General features: G+C 38.3%; 1 protein-coding gene across 1 annotated transcript in view; it reads left to right on the forward strand.

The window, feature by feature from the left end:
• ANKRD26 (ankyrin repeat domain 26) overlaps nucleotides 1-18,861 on the forward strand; it is a 115,244-nt gene that overhangs the window by 15,357 nt on the left and 81,026 nt on the right. Inside the window, 2 exon segments of the mRNA XM_043563475.1 lie at nucleotides 6,379-6,415; nucleotides 18,344-18,416. Of these exon segments, the coding sequence (XP_043419410.1) occupies nucleotides 6,379-6,415; nucleotides 18,344-18,416 (110 nt within the window).

Here is an 18,861-nt window from a genome sequence, read left to right on the forward strand (position 1 = left end):
TAGGTAATTGAAAATATGAGGCTGTATTATCTGAAAAGAAATTCATTATTTTAGTCATGACCCCTAAAATACCATATGATATCTTTGTGTAAATAAGAAAAACATATTTTTAAAAAATATTTATTTAATTTTGAGAGAGAAAGAGAGAGAGTGAGCAGGAGGGAGGCAGAGGGAGGTAGACAGAGGATCCAAAGCAGGTTCCACCACTGATAGCAGAGAGCCCGATGTGGGGCTTGAGCTCATGAGCTGCGAGATCATGACCTGAGCCAAGGTCAGATGCTTAACGAACTGAGTCACCCAGCTGCCCAAAGAGAAAAGATTTTTAAGTTAGTATCTTTTATGTCTCCTCCATAAACATATTGTAACAAATGGCACTTGCTATAAAAATGGATGTTTTATATAATGTTTACAAATGGATTATATTTAGTAAATATTATTACCTAGTGATTTGTCTCTTTAAAAAATGAACCATTCTTTAAAACTGGGAATTCTACAGTACTTTTCTGATACTGTAAACAAATGGCAAATAATAAGAACTGCAAAACTTAGCTAGTGTGCAACAATGCCAGTGAAATTGTTTTTTACAGATAGCTGCCAATAGTACAGAAGAAAAGCAATGCCTTGTTGAGAAGCATAGGTTATTTCACATTTTGTGTCATCAAGGTCTCACCATTATCAACTTCATTCCGCAAATCAAAACAATGAGAGGGGCGCTTGGGTGGCTGCGTCGGTTAAGTGTCCAACTCTTGATTTCAGCTCAGGTCGTCATTTCACAGTTGGTGAGTTGGAGTCCTGTGTCAGACTTCTCTGTTGGGCTCTTTGCTGACAGTTCAGAGCCTGCGTGGGATTTTCCCTTTCCTTCTCTCTCTGCCCCTCCCCTGTACATGCATGCTCTGTCTCTCTCAAACATTTAACAACAACAACAACAAATCCAGAGTGAGATATGTTGACTTCATTAGAACAATGTTTTTGTCAGTTTGTTGGATAATTGTCATGACGCTGTCATTTTATTATTATAAGATAGTCTGTTGCCATTATTCAAAAGATTATCTTAGTAAGTATTGAAATAGGGTAACTTGGGCTCAAGAAATATAATAAAATCACAAAAATGTTTCACAATACCAAAAATGCTACTGTTGCTCCCAGATGTGGCACCTAGTGCATTGTGTAATCTGAAAAGTATGAAGAAAGCTTTAACTTGGTAGACTGTTACCAAAGAACTTCTGTAGGTTAGTTTTGGAAGTTACAGGAAAGGCAAAGATAGAACAGACAGTGTTTTGATCATTAAGGTGGTCATAATAGAATAGAGCTGTCCCAGTGGTTTCTTAAACAGAAAAATTTCTGTGGTTTTTTAAAAATAGTTTTCAAAGAAAACATTTTTATTCATTTTCATTTGTCCAGTTAACAAATAACTATTAAGTGCCTTTTAGCTTCTAAGCTAAAACTTTTAAAAGTTCTCTGGTGGTAATCTTTTCAAAAGAACAATTTTTGAGTTGTAAGGTCTTTTATTTATGTGATTGGTACTTTCTGTGGCCAAATATGGAAAAATAACATATCAACTAAGGTCCTATCTAACTTTTTGTAAATGCAACACCTACCCAGGCAGGGTCAAGGGAAAATGATCTAGCCTGGTGAGTATACTTGCCCAGCAATTTTCCATAATTGTCAAAACCTAGGAGTCAAGTGTGAGGAAAAGTGTTGTTGTTCTTACCTGTTTCTTGTATTTGAGGTTTTCCTCAAGTCCTTGATGAACTCTTCTGGATGAATACTGAAACAAAAATCTGGCAGCAACAGCTGGAAGCCACTGTCAGGCCCTGTCTGGAATGGAATCATGATACAGCTGTATTTTTAATAGTTTTAAGTTTTGATCAGAAATAGTTTCCAGAGCAGCAGATTGGAGAAACTGACCTCGTGTCAATATGTTATTGCAGAAAACTAATATCATAACAAGGAGAAAATGTCAGGTGATGCGCTGAATCTACTAGTTCTCATTAGTTTGGGAATTCTAGTGATGTCAGTAAAAAAGTCAATACGGGATTATTTTTGCTTGTGTCTTTTTTGTTATGTTTGAATACCTGACTGTATTTTGTTAGTGCTGTCTCTCTTTATTTTCTTTTGATTTGCCGCCTTCTGATATCTCTCCTTTTAGTCTCCCTTTTTGAATTTCATCCCTAAAGAAAGCTCTAAGGAAAATTGTCTTGGAATCTACTACTATTAGAATACATTTCTACCATATGCATGTTTAACATGTATGTATATTTCCTTCTAAGGCAATGGGCTACCTAATCTAAAGTTTGTGTCATATTTTATGAGTTTCTTATGTGAAACTACTTTCTACCTGTACACACAGTGATAGTGATAGTGTCAGTGATGATGGGTCTGTCAAGATTGAAAGCATTTTCTGGATTGTCAGGTAGAAATTTTTATTGGGTACAGTTTTAATGTGAACTGCTTTAATATATTTTTCAGAAATTGGTAAGCTGTGACTTAACAAGAATATATGGCCAATTGGAATACCAAGTGTTTGTTTTTTTTTTTAAACAAAGCATCCATTGGTTTATTTATTTTTTGAGTCTATCAGTTTTTATTTATTTTATTTTATTTTATTTTATTTTATTTTACTTTTTTAATATATGAAATTTATTGTCAAATTTGTTTCCATACAACACCCAGTGCTCATCCCAAAAGATGCTCTCTTCAATACCCATCACCTACCCCCCCCCTCCCTCCCACCCCCCATCAACCCTCAGTTTGTTCTCAGTTTTTAAGAGTCTTTTATGCTTTGGCTCTCTCCCACTCTAACCTCTTTTTTTTTTTTTTCCTTCCCCTCCCCCATGGGTTTCTGTTAAGTTTCTCAGGATCCACATAAGAGTGAAACCATATGGTATCTGTCTTTCTCTGTATGACTTATTTCACTTAGCATAACACTCTCCAGTTCCATCCACATTGCTACAAAGGGCCATATTTCATTCTTTCTCATTGCCATGTAGTACTCCATTGTGTATATAAACCACAATTTCTTTATCCATTCATCAGTTGATGGACATTTCGGCTCTTTCCATAATTTTGCTATTGTTGAGAGTGCTGCTATAAACATTGGGGTACAAGTGCCCCTATGTATCAGTACTCCTGTGGAATGCCAAGTTTTGAACCAGTTATATATAAGCTAACTCACTTTGCCTTCCCCCAAATGGGTCCTATTGATCTTTAATTCTCAAATCTCCTCTTTTCAGGGTGGAGTGGTTAATTCATCTGACAATTTGGATGCAGTAATTTTGACTTTTTTTTTATTTTGGCAATAACTGCCTTTAATAGGTGAACTATATCTTTAATTTTCTAAGAAATCAAGGAAAAGAAACAAACTATAATCAGTATTATGTTTTCATACTCTGTCTGATAGTTATGTTTTTTCTAGAACAATCCCTGTTACTTCTTTGATTCCTAGCTGCCAGAAGAATGAACTAAGTCCTAGTTAGTTGGAGAAAATTAACTGATTTTTCATATTTGAGAGGAACTTTTATACGGTAGAACATAGTGGCAATCATCAGGATTCTCTTTTTTTTTTTTTTCCCTGAGTAAAATAGGATTGTGCTTGTTTCACACTTTCTGACATCATTATTTCATCTATTCCTTTTATACCTTTCTTCAAATGGATATATAGGAATGTAGGAATTTCAAGGCAAGTACCAAGAAAAAGAGATTCCAGGAAAAGTATTCTGTGAAATAACCTTCTGACTGTAACCATGTATAAGACATCAACCTAAATAATAAAAATTTCGTATATCGCAGTTGTGTTAGAGGCACCCCAACGACACCCAGATTTGATTATTCACTAGAAGAGCTCACAGAACTCAGCATATAGTTGTACCCATGCCTGTGGTTTGGTATGGGGACAGGCTAGAAAGGCAAATCAGCACAGAGAAAAGGTGCATGGGGTGAAGTCCAGAGGAGACCAAGTGTAGGCTTCCAGGAATCCTTTCTCTGTGGAGTTAGCAGGATGTGCTTAATTCCTCCAGCATCAAATTAGGACAGCACAAGTGAAATGTTGTCTGCCAGTAGGAGTCTTATGGATACTCAGTGCCTGAGGTTTTCCTCAAATGCTAATCACATAGGCATCTTCTCCTTAGTATGTACCAAAATTCCAGGTTTCCAGAAGGAAATCAAGTATACGGCCTTAAGATTGTACCACATTTAGGCACAGTGAGCCACTCTTAACCTGCTAGGGAATGGTGGGAACCCTCCTTAAATCCAAGATCCCAGGTAACAACCAAGGGCTAGTCATTCAAGTAGGATGTTCTGAGGGTAGCAATCTTTGGCCTCTTGGATGAAATCTTTTCTGCATAGGAATTATAGCCCTAACTTAATTTTTGGTGGTGTCTTAAAATTTTATTTTAATCGCAAGTAATATGATGGTATAACATGGTACTGGTTTCAATTTCATCATCCATATGAAGTAGGTATTTGTACAGAAATTACTAGGGCAATATTAGGTCATTATAATCTTTTTTTATGTGATTAAGCTTTCATTGTGATTCTTAGATATGATAAACATAATGATTTTTGATTTAAAATTAGAATAAAATCCTTAATTATATGGATAACCCAGGTTTGATTCATATAGTGCTGAATCCCTGTTTATAGTTATAAGATATTTGATCATATTCATCAATTATTTTCTTGCCTAAGTATACAGATAACTTTTGTATTTTTGTATTTTGCTTTATGTATTTTCATATACTTCAATTTGGGAGACAGTACCCATATTGTGTTACTTTGATCTCTATCTTAATTTTCAAGGTGACTGTATCATGCTTTAATATATGGTAAGAGTAGCTTCAATGGATACTTTTTTTTTTTTTTTTACATTTAATAAGCCTTATTTTTTACAGCAGTTTTAAGTTCACAGCAAAATATAATAGAAAGTACAGAGAGTCTCCATATACCATACCACACTCCCTTACACGCCTAGCCTCCCCTGTTGTCAACATCTTGCACGACGGTGGTACATTTTTAGTAGTATTTTTTTTCAGTTCCTTTGTTTAGTTTTGAGCGAGAGAGCATGCATGCATGTGAGCAGCCAAGGGGCAGAGAAAGAGGGGAGAAAGAATCCTGTGCTGTCAGCACAGAGCCTGATGCAGGACTTGATCCCATGAACTGTGAGATCATAACCTGAGCTCAGATCAAGAGTTGGATGCTTAACCAACTGAGCCACCCAGGCACCCTGACAACAGTGGTGCATTTTATATTGACACTAACTCATCATTTTCAGGCAAAGTCTCTAATTTGCATTAGTGTTCAGCCTTGGTGTTACACATTCTATGAGTTTTAACAAACGTATAATGATGTGAATCCACCTTTGTGGTATCGTGTGAAAGAGTTTCACTGCCTTAAAAGTCCTCTGTGCTGTGCCCCTTTATCCCTACATTCACCCCAACCCTTACCTCCATAGTCTTGCTCTTTCCAGAGTGTCATATAGTTAGAATCATACAATGGATATGTTTGAATGTTTAGAAAATTAAAATTCCCCGGTAATTGAATGTAGGCATTCAAGATATTCTTTGCCCTTTGTTTTGTTTTGTTGCTCATCAGTAGAGGATCTGATGACATATGCCTTACATGAAAAAAAGCATGATTTCTCTAGATGTGTGTCACCTAATGGGGAGGGTTGAGAAAAATGACATCATGAACCACTACATAGCACTAACATTGGGATCATCCTCCTCTGTGATATACGGTGGGTCTAGATAGACTCTCTAGCAATGGAAGGAGACAGTCTCAAGAGGTTAGAACTTTATAAAACTGGAATCCCGAGTCTTTACTTACCTTGCCATTGGAAATAAGGCCAGGGAGAGTCTGTTTGCTATGGTTTTGCCATGCTGCAAAGTGCAATAGCTATAGACCACACTTTGTGAGGGGATGTTTCATCCTAAAATTGAACAGTCTCTGCTGAAGAGCTGGGGAAGTTCTGCCATGTTACAGCAAAATAAAGATACTCTCTTTTAACTCCTCTAGTAGTGGAAGTCCAGAAAAATCATGCTAGTTTAAGTTTGACATTGTCAGCTTATGATAATCATTCTCCTAACGATACCATTTTCCTCCAGTGTCATAGGGTCAGTCAGGTATGGTCACTGTAAACATCAGTTCACTTGTAGGTATCAAATTCTGATAAAAACCGTTCTTACTTTTGGTCAGTATAGAAGAGAAAGTAAGATTTCTTAGTGCATTAAGCCTACCAGTCGTATAATTACCATTCAGTGTAGTGTGGTTTCCAGGTGTGGTCCCAAAGGAATACTTTTTAACAAATCATTAGCTGTACACTTTTAATTTCCTATATTTTTTCTAATGTTGATTTAAAATGTATTTTACTTTTTTCTTTAGTAGAAGATAAGAATTCTGAGGAAGACTCTTTAACCAGGTAGGATTTTTATGGATTTTTAAAAATGACATTTGTTGGGGCACCTGGGTGGCTCAGTCAGTTAAGTGTCTGACTCTTGATTTCAGCTCAGGTTTGTGAGTTCAAGCCTCATGTTGGGTTTTGTGCTGACAGCCTGGTTGGGTTATTCTCTCTCTCTCTCTCTCTCTCTCTCTCTGTATTCTCTCTCAAAATATAAATGAAATGAGATGAAAATTATGTGTTGCCTAAGGGAATGCAGAGAAAAAAGCATTTGTTGAGTGTTCTATCCTGGACTAGACACTGTATCATATGCTTAACATCTGTTAAATTATATAGTCATTGTATAGCTTTGCAAAGTAGCTGTGTTATTGTAGCCTACTTTTTATTACTTTGGCAGCTGTGGTTCAGGGAGGTTGATTACTCGGCCCGTGATTCCATTGTTAATGAGTAGCTGACCTGGGGGTTTGCCTGTCAGCCTGTGTAGCTTCCACATCCATTCTTGGGTTCCTCAGCACCACTGGGATTAAGATACAGATCCTAGTCAGATCAACTCAGAATGTCAAAATTAATGATGTATGAACTCTAATTTAGAGTGTTCTTAAAAACCAGGTGAGTCCAAGGATTTGCCCTAATATATTTGACCACTAGTGATAACTAGAAGTAATTAGTGCAATGGTAACTAGTCTCTTGTTTTTACCATCAGAGATTTTAGGGTGGATCTCAGCTGACCATTAGTGATAACTAGAAGTAATTAGTGCAATGGTAACTAGTCTCTTGTTTTTATCATCAGAGATTTTAGGGTGGATCTCAGCTATGGCCATGGTATCACAGCTTTTCCATAAGGAAGATCTAATCAGGCAGGTTCTTAGATGTAGTGATATCTCCTCTTCTTGAGATGAATTAGTTTTCTGTAAGTGAGGGATATCTAGGTGTAGACCATGTTACATTAATTAAAATCAACATCTATTTAGAGGATACTTCTTTTTTTTTTTTTCAATATATGAAATTTATTGTCAAATTTGTTTCCATACAACACCCAGTGCTCATCCCAAAAGGTGCCCTCCTCAATACCCATCCCCCACCCTCCCCTCCCTCCCACCCCCCATCAACCCTTAGTTTGTTCTCAGTTTTTAAGAGTCTCTTATGCTTTGGCTCTCTCCCACTCTAACCTCTTTTTTTTTTTCCTTCCCCTCGCCCATGGGTTTCTGTTAAGTTTCTCAGGATCCACATAAGAGTGAAAACATATGGTATCTGTCTTTCTCTGTATGGCTTATTTCACTTAGCATAACACTCTCCAGTTCCATCCACATTGCTACAAAGGGCCATATTTCATTCTTTCTCATTGCCATGTAGTACTCCATTGTGTATATAAACCACAATTTCTTTATCCATTCATCAGTTGATGGACATTTCGGCTCTTTCCATAATTTTGCTATTGTTGAGAGTGCTGCTATAAACATTGGGGTACAAGTGCCCCTATGCATCAGTACTCCTGTATCCCTTGGGTAAATTCCTAGCAGTGCTATTGCTGGGTCATAGGGTAGGTCTATTTTTAATTTTCTGAGAAACCTCCACACTGTTTTCCAGAGTGGCTGCACCAGTTTGCATTCCCACCAACAGTGCAAGAGGGTTCCTGTTTCTCCACATCCTCTCCAGCATCTATAGTCTCCTGATTTGTTCATTTTGTCCACTCTGACTGGCGTGAGGTGATACCTGAGTGTGGTTTTGATTTGTATTTCCCTGATAAGGAGCGACATTGAGCATCTTTTCATGTGCCTGTTGGCCATCCAGATGTCTTCTTCTTTTTTTTTTTTTTATTTTTTTTTTCAACGTTTATTTATTTATTTTTGGGACAGAGAGAGACAGAGCATGAACGGGGGAGGGGCAGAGTGAGAGGGAGACACAGAATCGGAAACAGGCTCCAGGCTCTGAGCCATCAGCCCAGAGCCCGATGCGGGGCTCGAACTCACGGACCGCGAGATCGTGACCTGGCTGAAGTCGGACGCTTAACCGACTGCGCCACCCAGGCGCCTCCCAGATGTCTTCTTTAGAGAAGTGTCTGTTCATGTTTTCTGCCCATTTCTTCACTGGGTTATTTGTTTTTCAGGTGTGGAGTTTGGTGAGCTCCTTATAGATTTTGGATACTAGCCCTTTGTCCGATATGTCATTTGCAAATATCTTGTCCCATTCCGTTGGTTGCCTTTTAGTTTTGTTGTTTCCTTTGCTGTGCAGAAGCTTTTTATCTTCATAAAGTCCCAGGAGTTCATTTTTGCTTTTAATTCCCTTGCCTTTGGGGATGTGTCGAGTAAGAGATTGCTACGGCTGAGGTCAGAGAAGTCTTTTCCTGCTTTCTCCTCTAGGGTTTTGATGGTTTCCTGTCTCACATTCAGGTCCTTTATCCATTTTGAGTTTATTTTTGTGAATGGTGTGAGAAAGTGGTCTAGTTTCAACCTTCTGCATGTTGCTGTCCAGTTCTCCTAGCACCATTTGTTAAAGAGACTGTCTTTTTTCCATTGGATGTTCTTTCCTGCTTTGTCAAAGATGAGTTGGCCATACGTTTGTGGGTCTAGTTCTGGGGTTTCTATTCTATTCCATTGGTCTGTGTGTCTGTTTTTGTGCCAATACCATGCTGTCTTGATGATGACAGCTTTGTAGTAGAGGCTAAAGTCTGGGATTGTGATGCCTCCTGCTTTGGTCTTCTTCTTCAAAATTACTTTGGATATTCGGGGCCTTTTGTGGTTCCATATGAATTTTAGGATTGCTTGTTCTAGTTTCGAGAAGAATGCTGGTGCAATTTTGATTGGGATTGCATTGAATGTGTAGATAGCTTTGGGTAGTATTGACATTTTGACAATATTTATTCTTCCAATCCATAAGCAGGGAATGTCTTTCCATTTCTTTAAATCTTCTTCAATTACCTTCATAAGTTTTCTATAGTTTTCAGCATACAGATCTTTTACATCTTTGGTTAGATTTATTCCTAGGTATTTTATGCTTCTTGGTGCAATTGTGAATAGGATCAGTTTCTTTATTTGTCTTTCTGTTGCTTCATTGTTAGTGTATAAGAATGCAACTGATTGATTTTGTATCCTGCAACTTTGCTGAATTCATGTATCAGTTGTAGCAGACTTTTGGTGGAGTCTATCGGATTTTCCATGTATAATATCATGTCATCTGCAAAAAGCGAAAGCTTGACTTCATCTTTGCCAATTTTGATGCCTTTGATTCCTTTTGTTGTCTGATTGCTGATGCTAGAGCTTCCAACACTATGTTAAACAACAGCGGTGAGAGTGGGCATCCCTGTTGTGTTCCTGATCTCAGGGATAAAGCTCTCAGTTTTTCCCCATTGAGGATGATGTTAGCTATGGGCTTTTCATAAATGGCTTTTATGATGTTTAAGTATGTTCCTTCTATCCCGACTTTCTCAAGGGCTTTTATTAAGAAAGGGTGCTGGATTTTGTCAAAGGCCTTTTCTGCATTGATTGACAGGATCATATAGTTCTTATCTTTTCTTTTGTTAATGTGATGTATCACGTTGATTGATTTGTGAATGTTGAACCAGCCCTGCATCCCAGGAATGAATCCCACTTGATCATGGTGAATAATTCTTTTTATATGCTGTTGAATTCGATTTGCTAGTATCTTATTGAGAATTTTTGCATCCATATTCATCAGGGATATTGGCCTGCAGTTCTCTTTTTTTATTGGATCTCTGTCTGGTTTAGGAATCAAAGTAATACTGGCTTCATAGAATGAGTCTGGAAGTTTTCCTTCCCTTTCTATTTCTTGGAATAGCTTGAGAAGGATAGGTATTATCTCTGCTTTAAACGTCTGGTAGAACTCCCCTGGGAAGCCATCTGGTCCTGGACTCTTATTTGTTGGGAGATTTTTGATAACCGATTCAATTTCTTCGCTGGTTATGGGTCTGTTCAAGTTTTCTATTTCCTCCTGATTTTTGGAAGAGTGTGGGTGTTTAGGAATTTGTCCATTTCTTCCAGGTTGTCCAATTTGTTGGCATATAATTTTTCATAGTATTCCCTGATAATTGTTTGTATCTCTGAGGGATTGGTTGTAATAATTCCATTTTCATTCATGATTTTATCTATTTGGGTCATCTCCCTTTTCTTTTTGAGAAGCCTGGCTAGAGGTTTGTCAATTTTGTTTATTTTTTCAAAAAACCAACTCTTGGTTTCGTTGATCTGCTCTACAGTTTTTTTAGATTCTATATTGTTTATTTCTGATCTGATCTTTCTTATTTCTCTTCTTCTGCTGGGTTTAGGCTGCCTTTGCTGTTCTGCTTCTAGTGCCTTTAGGTGTGCTGTTAGATTTTGTATTTGGGATTTTTCTTGTTTCTTGAGATAGGCCTGGATGGCAATGTATTTTCCTCTCAGGACTGCCTTCACTGCATCCCAGAGCGTTTGGATTGTTGTATTTTCATTTTCGTTTGTTTCCATATATTTTTTAATTTCTTCTCTAATTGCCTGGTTGACCCACTCATTCTTTAGTAGGGTGTTCTTTAACCTCCATGCTTTTGGAGGTTTTCCAGACTTTTTCCTGTGGTTAATTTCAAGCTTCATAGCATTGTGGTCTGAAAGTGTGCATGGTATAATTTCAATTCTTGTATACTTATGAAGGGCTGTTTTGTGACCCAGTATATGATCTATCTTGGAGAATGTTCCATGTGCACTCGAGAAGAAAGTATATTCTGTTGCTTTGGGATGCAGAGTTCTAAATATATCTGTCAAGTCCATCTGATCCAATGTGTCATTCAGGGCCCTTGTTTCTTTATTGACCGTGTGTCTAGATGATCTATCTATTTCTGTAAGTGGAGTGTTAAAGTCCCCTGCATTACCACATTCTTATCAATAAGGTTGCTTATGTTTATGAGTAATTGTTTTATATATTTGGGGGCTCTGGTATTCGGCGCATAGACATTTATAATTGTTAGCTCTTCCTGATGGATAGACCCTGTGATTATTATATAATGCCCTTCTTCATCTCTTGTTACAGCCTTTAATTTAAAGTCTAGTTTGTCTGATGTAAGTATGGCTACTCCAGCTTTCTTTTGGCTTCCAGTCGCATGATAAATAGTTCTCCATCCCCTCACTCTCAATCTAAAGGTGTCCTCAGGTCTAAAATGAGTCTCTTGTAGACAGCAAATAGATGGGTCTTGTTTTTTTATCCATTCTGATACCCTATGTCTTTTGGTTGGCACATTTAATCCATTTACATTCAGTGTTATTATAGAAAGATATGGGTTTAGAGTCATTGTGGTGTCTGTATGTTTTATGCTTATAGCAATGTCTCTGGTACTTTGTCTCACAGGATCCCCCTTAGGATCTCTTGTAGGGCTGGTTTAGTGGTGACAAATTCCTTCAGTTTTTGTTTATTTGGGAAGACCTTTATCTCTCCTTCTATTCTAAATGACAGACTTGCTGGATAAAGGATTCTTGGCTGCATATTTTTTCTGTTCAGCACATTGAAGATCTCGTGCCAATCCTTTCTGGCCTGCCAAGTTTCAAAAGAGAGATCAGTCACGAGTCTTATCGGTCTCCCTTTATATGTGAGGGCACGTTTATCCCTTGCTGCTTTCAGAATTTTCTCTTTATCCTTGTATTTTGCCAGTTTCACTATGATATGTCGTGCAGAAGATCGATTCAAGTTACGTCTGAAGGGAGTTCTCTGTGCCTCTTGGATTTCAATGCCTTTTTCCTTCCCCAGTTCAGGGAAGTTCTCAGCTATTATTTCTTCAAGTACACCTTCAGCACCTTTCCCTCTCTCTTCCTCCTCTGGGATACCAATTATGCATATCTTATTTCTTTTTAGTGTATCACTTAGTTCTCTAATTTTCCCTTCATACTCCTGGATTTTTTTATCTCTCTTTCTCTCAGCTTCCTCTTTTTCCATAACTTTATCTTCTAGTTCACGTATTCTCTCCTCTGCCTCTTCAATCTGAGCCGTGGTCGTTTCCATTTTATTTTGCATCTCGTTTAAAGCGTTTTCAGCTCCTCATGACTATTCCTTAGTCCCTTGATCTCTGTAGCAAGAGATTCTCTGCTGTCCTCTATACTGTTTTCAAGCCCAGTGATTAATTTTATGACTATTATTCTAAATTCACTTTCTGTTATATTATTTAAATCCTTTTTGATCAGTTCATTGGGTGTTGTTATTTCCTGGAGATTCTTTTGAGGGGAATTCTTCCGTTTGGTCATTTTGGATAGTCCCTGGAGTGGTGTGGGACTGCGGGGCACTTCCCCTGTGCTGTTTGAGTAACTTGTGTTGGTGGGTGGGGCCGCGGTCAGACCTGATGTCTGCCCCCAGCCCACCGCTGGGACCACAGTCAGACTGGTGTGTGCCTTCTCTTCCCCTGTCCTAGGGGCGGGATTCACTGTGGGGTGGCGTGGCCCATCTGGGCTACTTGCACACTGCCAGGCTTGTGGTGCTGGGGATCTGGCGTATTAGCTGGGGTGGGTAGGAAAGGTGCATGGGGGCAGGAGGAGCAGGCTTAGCAGGCTTCTCCTTAGGTGATCCACTTCAGGAGGGGCCCTGTGGCGGCAGGAGGGAGTCAGACCCACTCCCGGAGGGTTGGCTCCGCAGAAGCACAGCGTTGGGTGTTTGCGCGGATCAAGCAAGTTCCCTGGCAGGAACTGGTTCCCTTTGGGATTTTGGCTGGGGGATGGGCGAGGGAGATGGCACTGGTGAGCGTCTTTGTTCCCCAACAAACTGAGCTCTGTCTTCCGGGGGCTCAGCAACTCTCCCTCCCTTTGTCCTCCAGACTTCCTGCTTTCCGAGCAGTGCAGAGCTGTTAACTTACAACCTTCCAGTTGTTAAGTCCCGTTTGCTGTCGGAACACACTCCGTCCAGCCCCTCCGCTTTTGCAAGCCAGACTCGGGGGCTCTGCTTGGCCGGCAGGCTGCCCCTCCGCCCCGGCTCCCTCCCGCCAGTCCGTGCAGCGCGCACCGCCTCTCTCCCCTTCCTACCCTCTTCCATGGGCCTCTCGTCTGCGCCTGGTTCCGGAGATTCTGTTCTGCGAGTCTTCTGGTGGTTTTCTGGGTTAGTTAGGCAGGTGTAGGTGGAATCTAAGTGATCAGCAGGACGCGCGGTGAGCCCAGCGTCCTCCTACGCCACCATCTTCCACTGCATTGAGGATATTTCTATCTGATCTCTGTTTCCTAACTTCCCAGTCTGGTTTTCCCTTTGGGCTAGTACCCTTGACTAGTTCTAGGAAGCTTTTTCTTTTTTTGTAGACTTTTCCCCATGACTTTTCTGTACTATGTTTTTGCTTTTTTACTTTCTTCTCTGCTTTTCTTGGTATTTCTTTTTTTTCCATTATTTTTTCCACGTCTGCCAACTAAGGACTCTCCATTTTTCCAGAGGCCAAATCAAAAGCACATAGAATCTCAAGATTTAGGGAACCTCAGAGATTAATTCATAAAAATACCCTCTGGTATTTCAACCCATGTTTAACCTCCTTGCCAAATGCTTGTTTTACATGGAGAATTTGAAACTCAAAAGAGATTGAAGTGACCTATTTGGATATGATAAGTGACAGAAATGACATTGAAATTCAGGTTTGTTTCTTTCTTTCTTTCTTTCTTTCTTTCTTTCTTTCTTTCTTTCTTTCTTTCTTTCTTTCTTTCTTTCTTTCATCTTACAGGCAAATGTTTTAATAATAGAAAGCTGGGGAGTGGGCCTAATGAATACAATAAAGGAGGGTAAGAATCGAATTAGCAGAGGAGACCAGGTTTCAAGAAGAACAACACTGAGTTGGATAGGAATAAGAGTTTTAGATAAGATGTCAGAATATTAGGGTTTATGCCAAGTTAGATAAAGGTGAATGACAGGAATGAAGGTCCCAGGATTGTGGGAGTTGTTTAGAAAGGCATATTCAAATAGAGAGTTCAAGAGGGTCCTGAACAGGTTTCTGCTTTTGTGTGTATTGGTTTCATTGAAGGTATGAGCATACTTCAGATTTTCCGTTGAGAGATTAAAAATCATTTGAGCTGCTGGGAAGAGTCTGTTTACAGCAAATAAAAATATGATATCATCTACCTCCACCCCAACTTAGGGAGGATGGCTTAGATCCTTTCAAGGAATTAAGGGGGGGGGTGGAGATTCTGAACTATAGAGATGTATGGCCCAAGGCAAGCTGTCTCCTCACTCTGCCTCTTTTCCTAAGTCTGTGATGCCCTTCCCATGTACCTGTAGGGCTGGGCAGGGGTCGGACTGACTTGTCAAATCAGTAAGGGAGCTTCATCTGGATAGGTGATAACATGCCCATGTTGAGGTGACTGTGTGGATGACTGAGACTCCCAATTAGCTTGTTCTCCAGGAGCAGGACATGGCTCCTACCCTCGGTCATTTGAGCCCATCCTTGTTTTAGGAGTCTGTGCCTTCACAGGCTAAAGATTTAAAGGTTGGAGAATGCCACTGAACCGTGCTGAAGAGTGATGTAGGAGTGGGAGCTCATAGGGAAGAAAATATTCAGGCAGCGTATACAGAAATAGAGGCACAACTACCAGGACCATTTTTATAGCAGTCTCTCTCCTTGGGTATCTGAATGCCCCTGAAGGTTTCTAAGGTCTTGCTAGTTATATGGACTTAAATAAAGCAAGACCAGTGTAGGAAAAAAGTTGGACTTGATAATTTTTAATCTTTTAATCTCTGGTTAGTACTTCCACTAATAACATAGAAACTTGTTCTTTAACTTTGGTATATTTACTTAAACTGAGGTCTACTTGACACACAATGTAATAAGTGATTCAGCAACTCTGTATGTTACACTATGCTTGCCATAAGTGTAGCTCCCATCTGTTAATGTATAATGCTATTACAATACCAGTGACTATATTCCCTATGCTGTACCTTTGATGCTTGTGATTTACTCTTTCTATAACTGGAAACCTGAACTTCCCTCTCCCCTTCACCCATTTTGTCCATCTCCTAACCTCCCCTCCCTTTGGCAAGTCAATTTTCTGTATTTATGGGTCTGTTTCTGCTTTTTCTCTGTTCACTTGTTCCCTTTTTTAGATCCTACATATAAGTGAAATCATATAGGATTTCTGTCTAGGTATATCCATGATGTTGCAGATGGCAGGATCTCATTCTGTTTTATAGCTGCGTAATATTCCATTTGTGTGTGTGTGTGTGTGTGTGTGTGTGTGTGTGTGTGGGGTCTGTTCATGTATTGGTGGACACTTGGGTTGCTTCCATATCTTGTCTATTGTAAATAATGCTGCAATGAAGATAGGGGTGCATATATCTTTTCAAATAAGTATTTTCATTTTCCTTGGGTAAATAAATACCCAATAGTGGAATTACTGGATCATATGGTATTTCTATTTTTAATCTTGAGGAACCTCCATACTGGTTTTCACAGTGGCTGTCCCAATATACATCCCATCACCAGTGCACAAAGGTTCTTTTTTCTCCACACCCTTACCAACACTTGTTTTTTGCACTTTGAATTTTACCCATTCTGACATGTGTAAAGTGATAAGTCATTGTGGTAACTTTTATACATATAATTTTCAACCATTTCAGAGAATTCCTTCCCTGTCACACTTGGTTATAGAAACTCAGACTGGGCCTTTCCTGGATATTTCACAGGTTAGAAGAGGTGGAGGCAAAATAGATGAGTGAAAGCTTTTTTAAAACAGGGTCCAAATTTTGAACAACCTGTTTGAACAACCTGGAAACTATAAAACACTGATGAAAGAAATTGAAGATGATGGAAAGAAATAGAAAGACATCTGATGCTCATAGATTGGAAGAATACATATTTTTAAACTGTCTACACTACCCAAAGCAATCTAAAGATTTAATGCAATCCCTATCATTTTTCACAGAAGTAGACAAACAATCCTAAATGTTGTATAGAACCACAAAACAGCTTGAGTAGCCAAAGCAATATTGAAAAAGAAAAACTGGAGGTATCACAATCTCAGATTTCAAGTTTTATTCCAAAGCTGTAGTAATTAAAACAGTATGGTTGGTACTGGCATAAAAATAGTCACATAGCTTAATGGAATAGAACCAAAAACCCAGAAATAAATCTACAACTATATGGGCAGTTAATCTTCAACAAACAGGAAAGACTATCTAGTGGGGGAAAAGGCAGTCTCTTCAATAAATAGAGTTGGTAGAACTGGACAAGCCTCATGCCAAAGAATGAAACTGGGCCAATTTCTTTACCATACACAAAAATAAACTCAAAATGAATTAAAGACTTAATATGAGACCTGAAACCATAAAAATCCTTGAAGAGAGCACAGGCTGTCATTTCTCTGACTTTGGCTGTAGCAACATTTTTCTAGTTATGTCTCCTGAGCCAAGGGAAGAAAAGTAACAATAAACTATGGGGACTACATCTAAAGAAAAAAACTTTTGCACAGTGAAGGAAACAGTCAAAACTAAAAGGTACCCTATGGAATGGGACCTATCCAGTAATGGGTTAGTGACCTATCCAGTAATGACCTATTTGCAAATGACCTATCCAGTAATGAGTTAGTAATCAAAATGTATAAAGAATTCATGCAACTCAACATTCTTCCCCCCAAAAAAAGCCCAGTTTACAAATGAGCAGAAGACATAAAGAGACATTTTTCCAAAGACAACACACAGATGGTCAACAGACACATGAAGAGATGCTCCTCAAAACTACAAGGAGTTACCACCTCACACCTGTCCCAGTGGCTAAACTCCAAAACACAAGAAGCAAGTGTTTGCGAGGATGTGGAGACAAAGGAAACCTCTTGCACTGTTGGTGGAAATGCAAATGGCTGCAGCCCCTGTGGAAAACAGTATGGAGGTTCCTCCAAAAATTAAAAACAGAACTATCTTATGATCCAGTAATTGCACTACTGGACACTAACCAAAAGAATACAAAAACACGAATTCAGTGGGACACTCGTGCCCCTGTATTTATTGCAGCATTATTTACAATAGCCAGCGCAAGTGTCCATTGACAGATCAGTGAATAAAGAAGTTGTGTGTGTGTGTGTGTGTGTGTGTGTGTGTGTGTGCATGTGTGTTGGTGTATGTATATCTATATATATCTATACATATCTATGTATAGATATATACATATATATCTATATATGTATACCTATATGTATATAGGTTATATATAAGTTATATATATAACTTATAAGATATATGTTATATATCTTATATATATAATATATATTATACATATATATATACACCTTATATATATATATAAGGTATATATCTATACCTTATAGATCTTATATATCTATATATATAGATCTTATATCTTATATAGATCTTATATAGATCTTACATCTTATATCTCTATATATAGATCTTATATAAGTATATGTTACCACATATACATATATATGTATATCTATCTATCTATACATATATAGATATGTATAGATATATATATAGATATAGATATACATACACACGCACACAATGGAATATTACTCAACCACAAAACAATGAAATCTTGCCATTTGCAATGACCAGGATGGAGCTTGAGAGTAGTATGCTAAGCAAAATCAGAGAAATACAAATACCATATGATTTTACTCATGTAGAATTTATAAAACAACAAATGAGCAAAGGGAGAAAAAAAAGGGAGAGACAAACCAAGAAACAGGCTCTTAACTGCAGAGAACAAACAGATGGTTACCAGAGAGGAGGTGAGTGGTGGGAGGGGTGAAATAGGTGATGGGGATGAAGGAGTGCCCTTGTCATGATGAGCACGGGGTGAGTATGGAATTGGTGAATCACTATATTGTACAACTTAAACTAATATAACACTGAATGTTAATATTACTGGAATTAAAATAAAACTTAATGAAAAAACACGCCAAATTTTAATTATATCAAGAAACATCGTTTAATAAACAGTTGACCTTTCACTTCAGTTTTTAAAAATAAATGAACATGTTTTTGTTGTATATTTTTGTTCTGAAGGCTTTCTGACAAACCTGGTATTGATGATTCATGGCCTACATCAGATAGCGAAGACTTAGATTTTGGTACCAAGGTAAAGTACTCTCTTGTGAAACTGACTTCCCTGCTCTGAATTTAGTTTTCTCCATTATTTACTCTTAAAATTTAACAGTAGGCTTTTTGTCATCATTTTATGTTTGTAATGGAAAGTTAGCAAGAACAAACCACTTTACAGATATATGACATGTTGAATTTTTTGTTTTGTTTTGTTTTACTTTGGTAAATAGTAGAGGTGGAGGCTGATAAAAGAATGGGCCGGAAAATTTATAATGACCGTAAAATTATATTGGGAAAAGCTTTCCCATAATGGAGAAAATATGACATTTGGTTAAGGATAAGGATTCTTACTGTGATACTAACCTGACTGATAATACTCATGCCTAAATGAAATCTTATTGGATCCAATTATCTATTGTGGGTTTCCTACACCCCACACCTCCCTCTGGGCACTTTTTTTTTGGTGAGATACAGGATTTTCC

Source organism: Prionailurus bengalensis, chromosome B4 (assembly GCF_016509475.1).
Source record: "Prionailurus bengalensis isolate Pbe53 chromosome B4, Fcat_Pben_1.1_paternal_pri, whole genome shotgun sequence".
NCBI classification, from domain to species: Eukaryota; Metazoa; Chordata; class Mammalia; order Carnivora; family Felidae; genus Prionailurus; species Prionailurus bengalensis.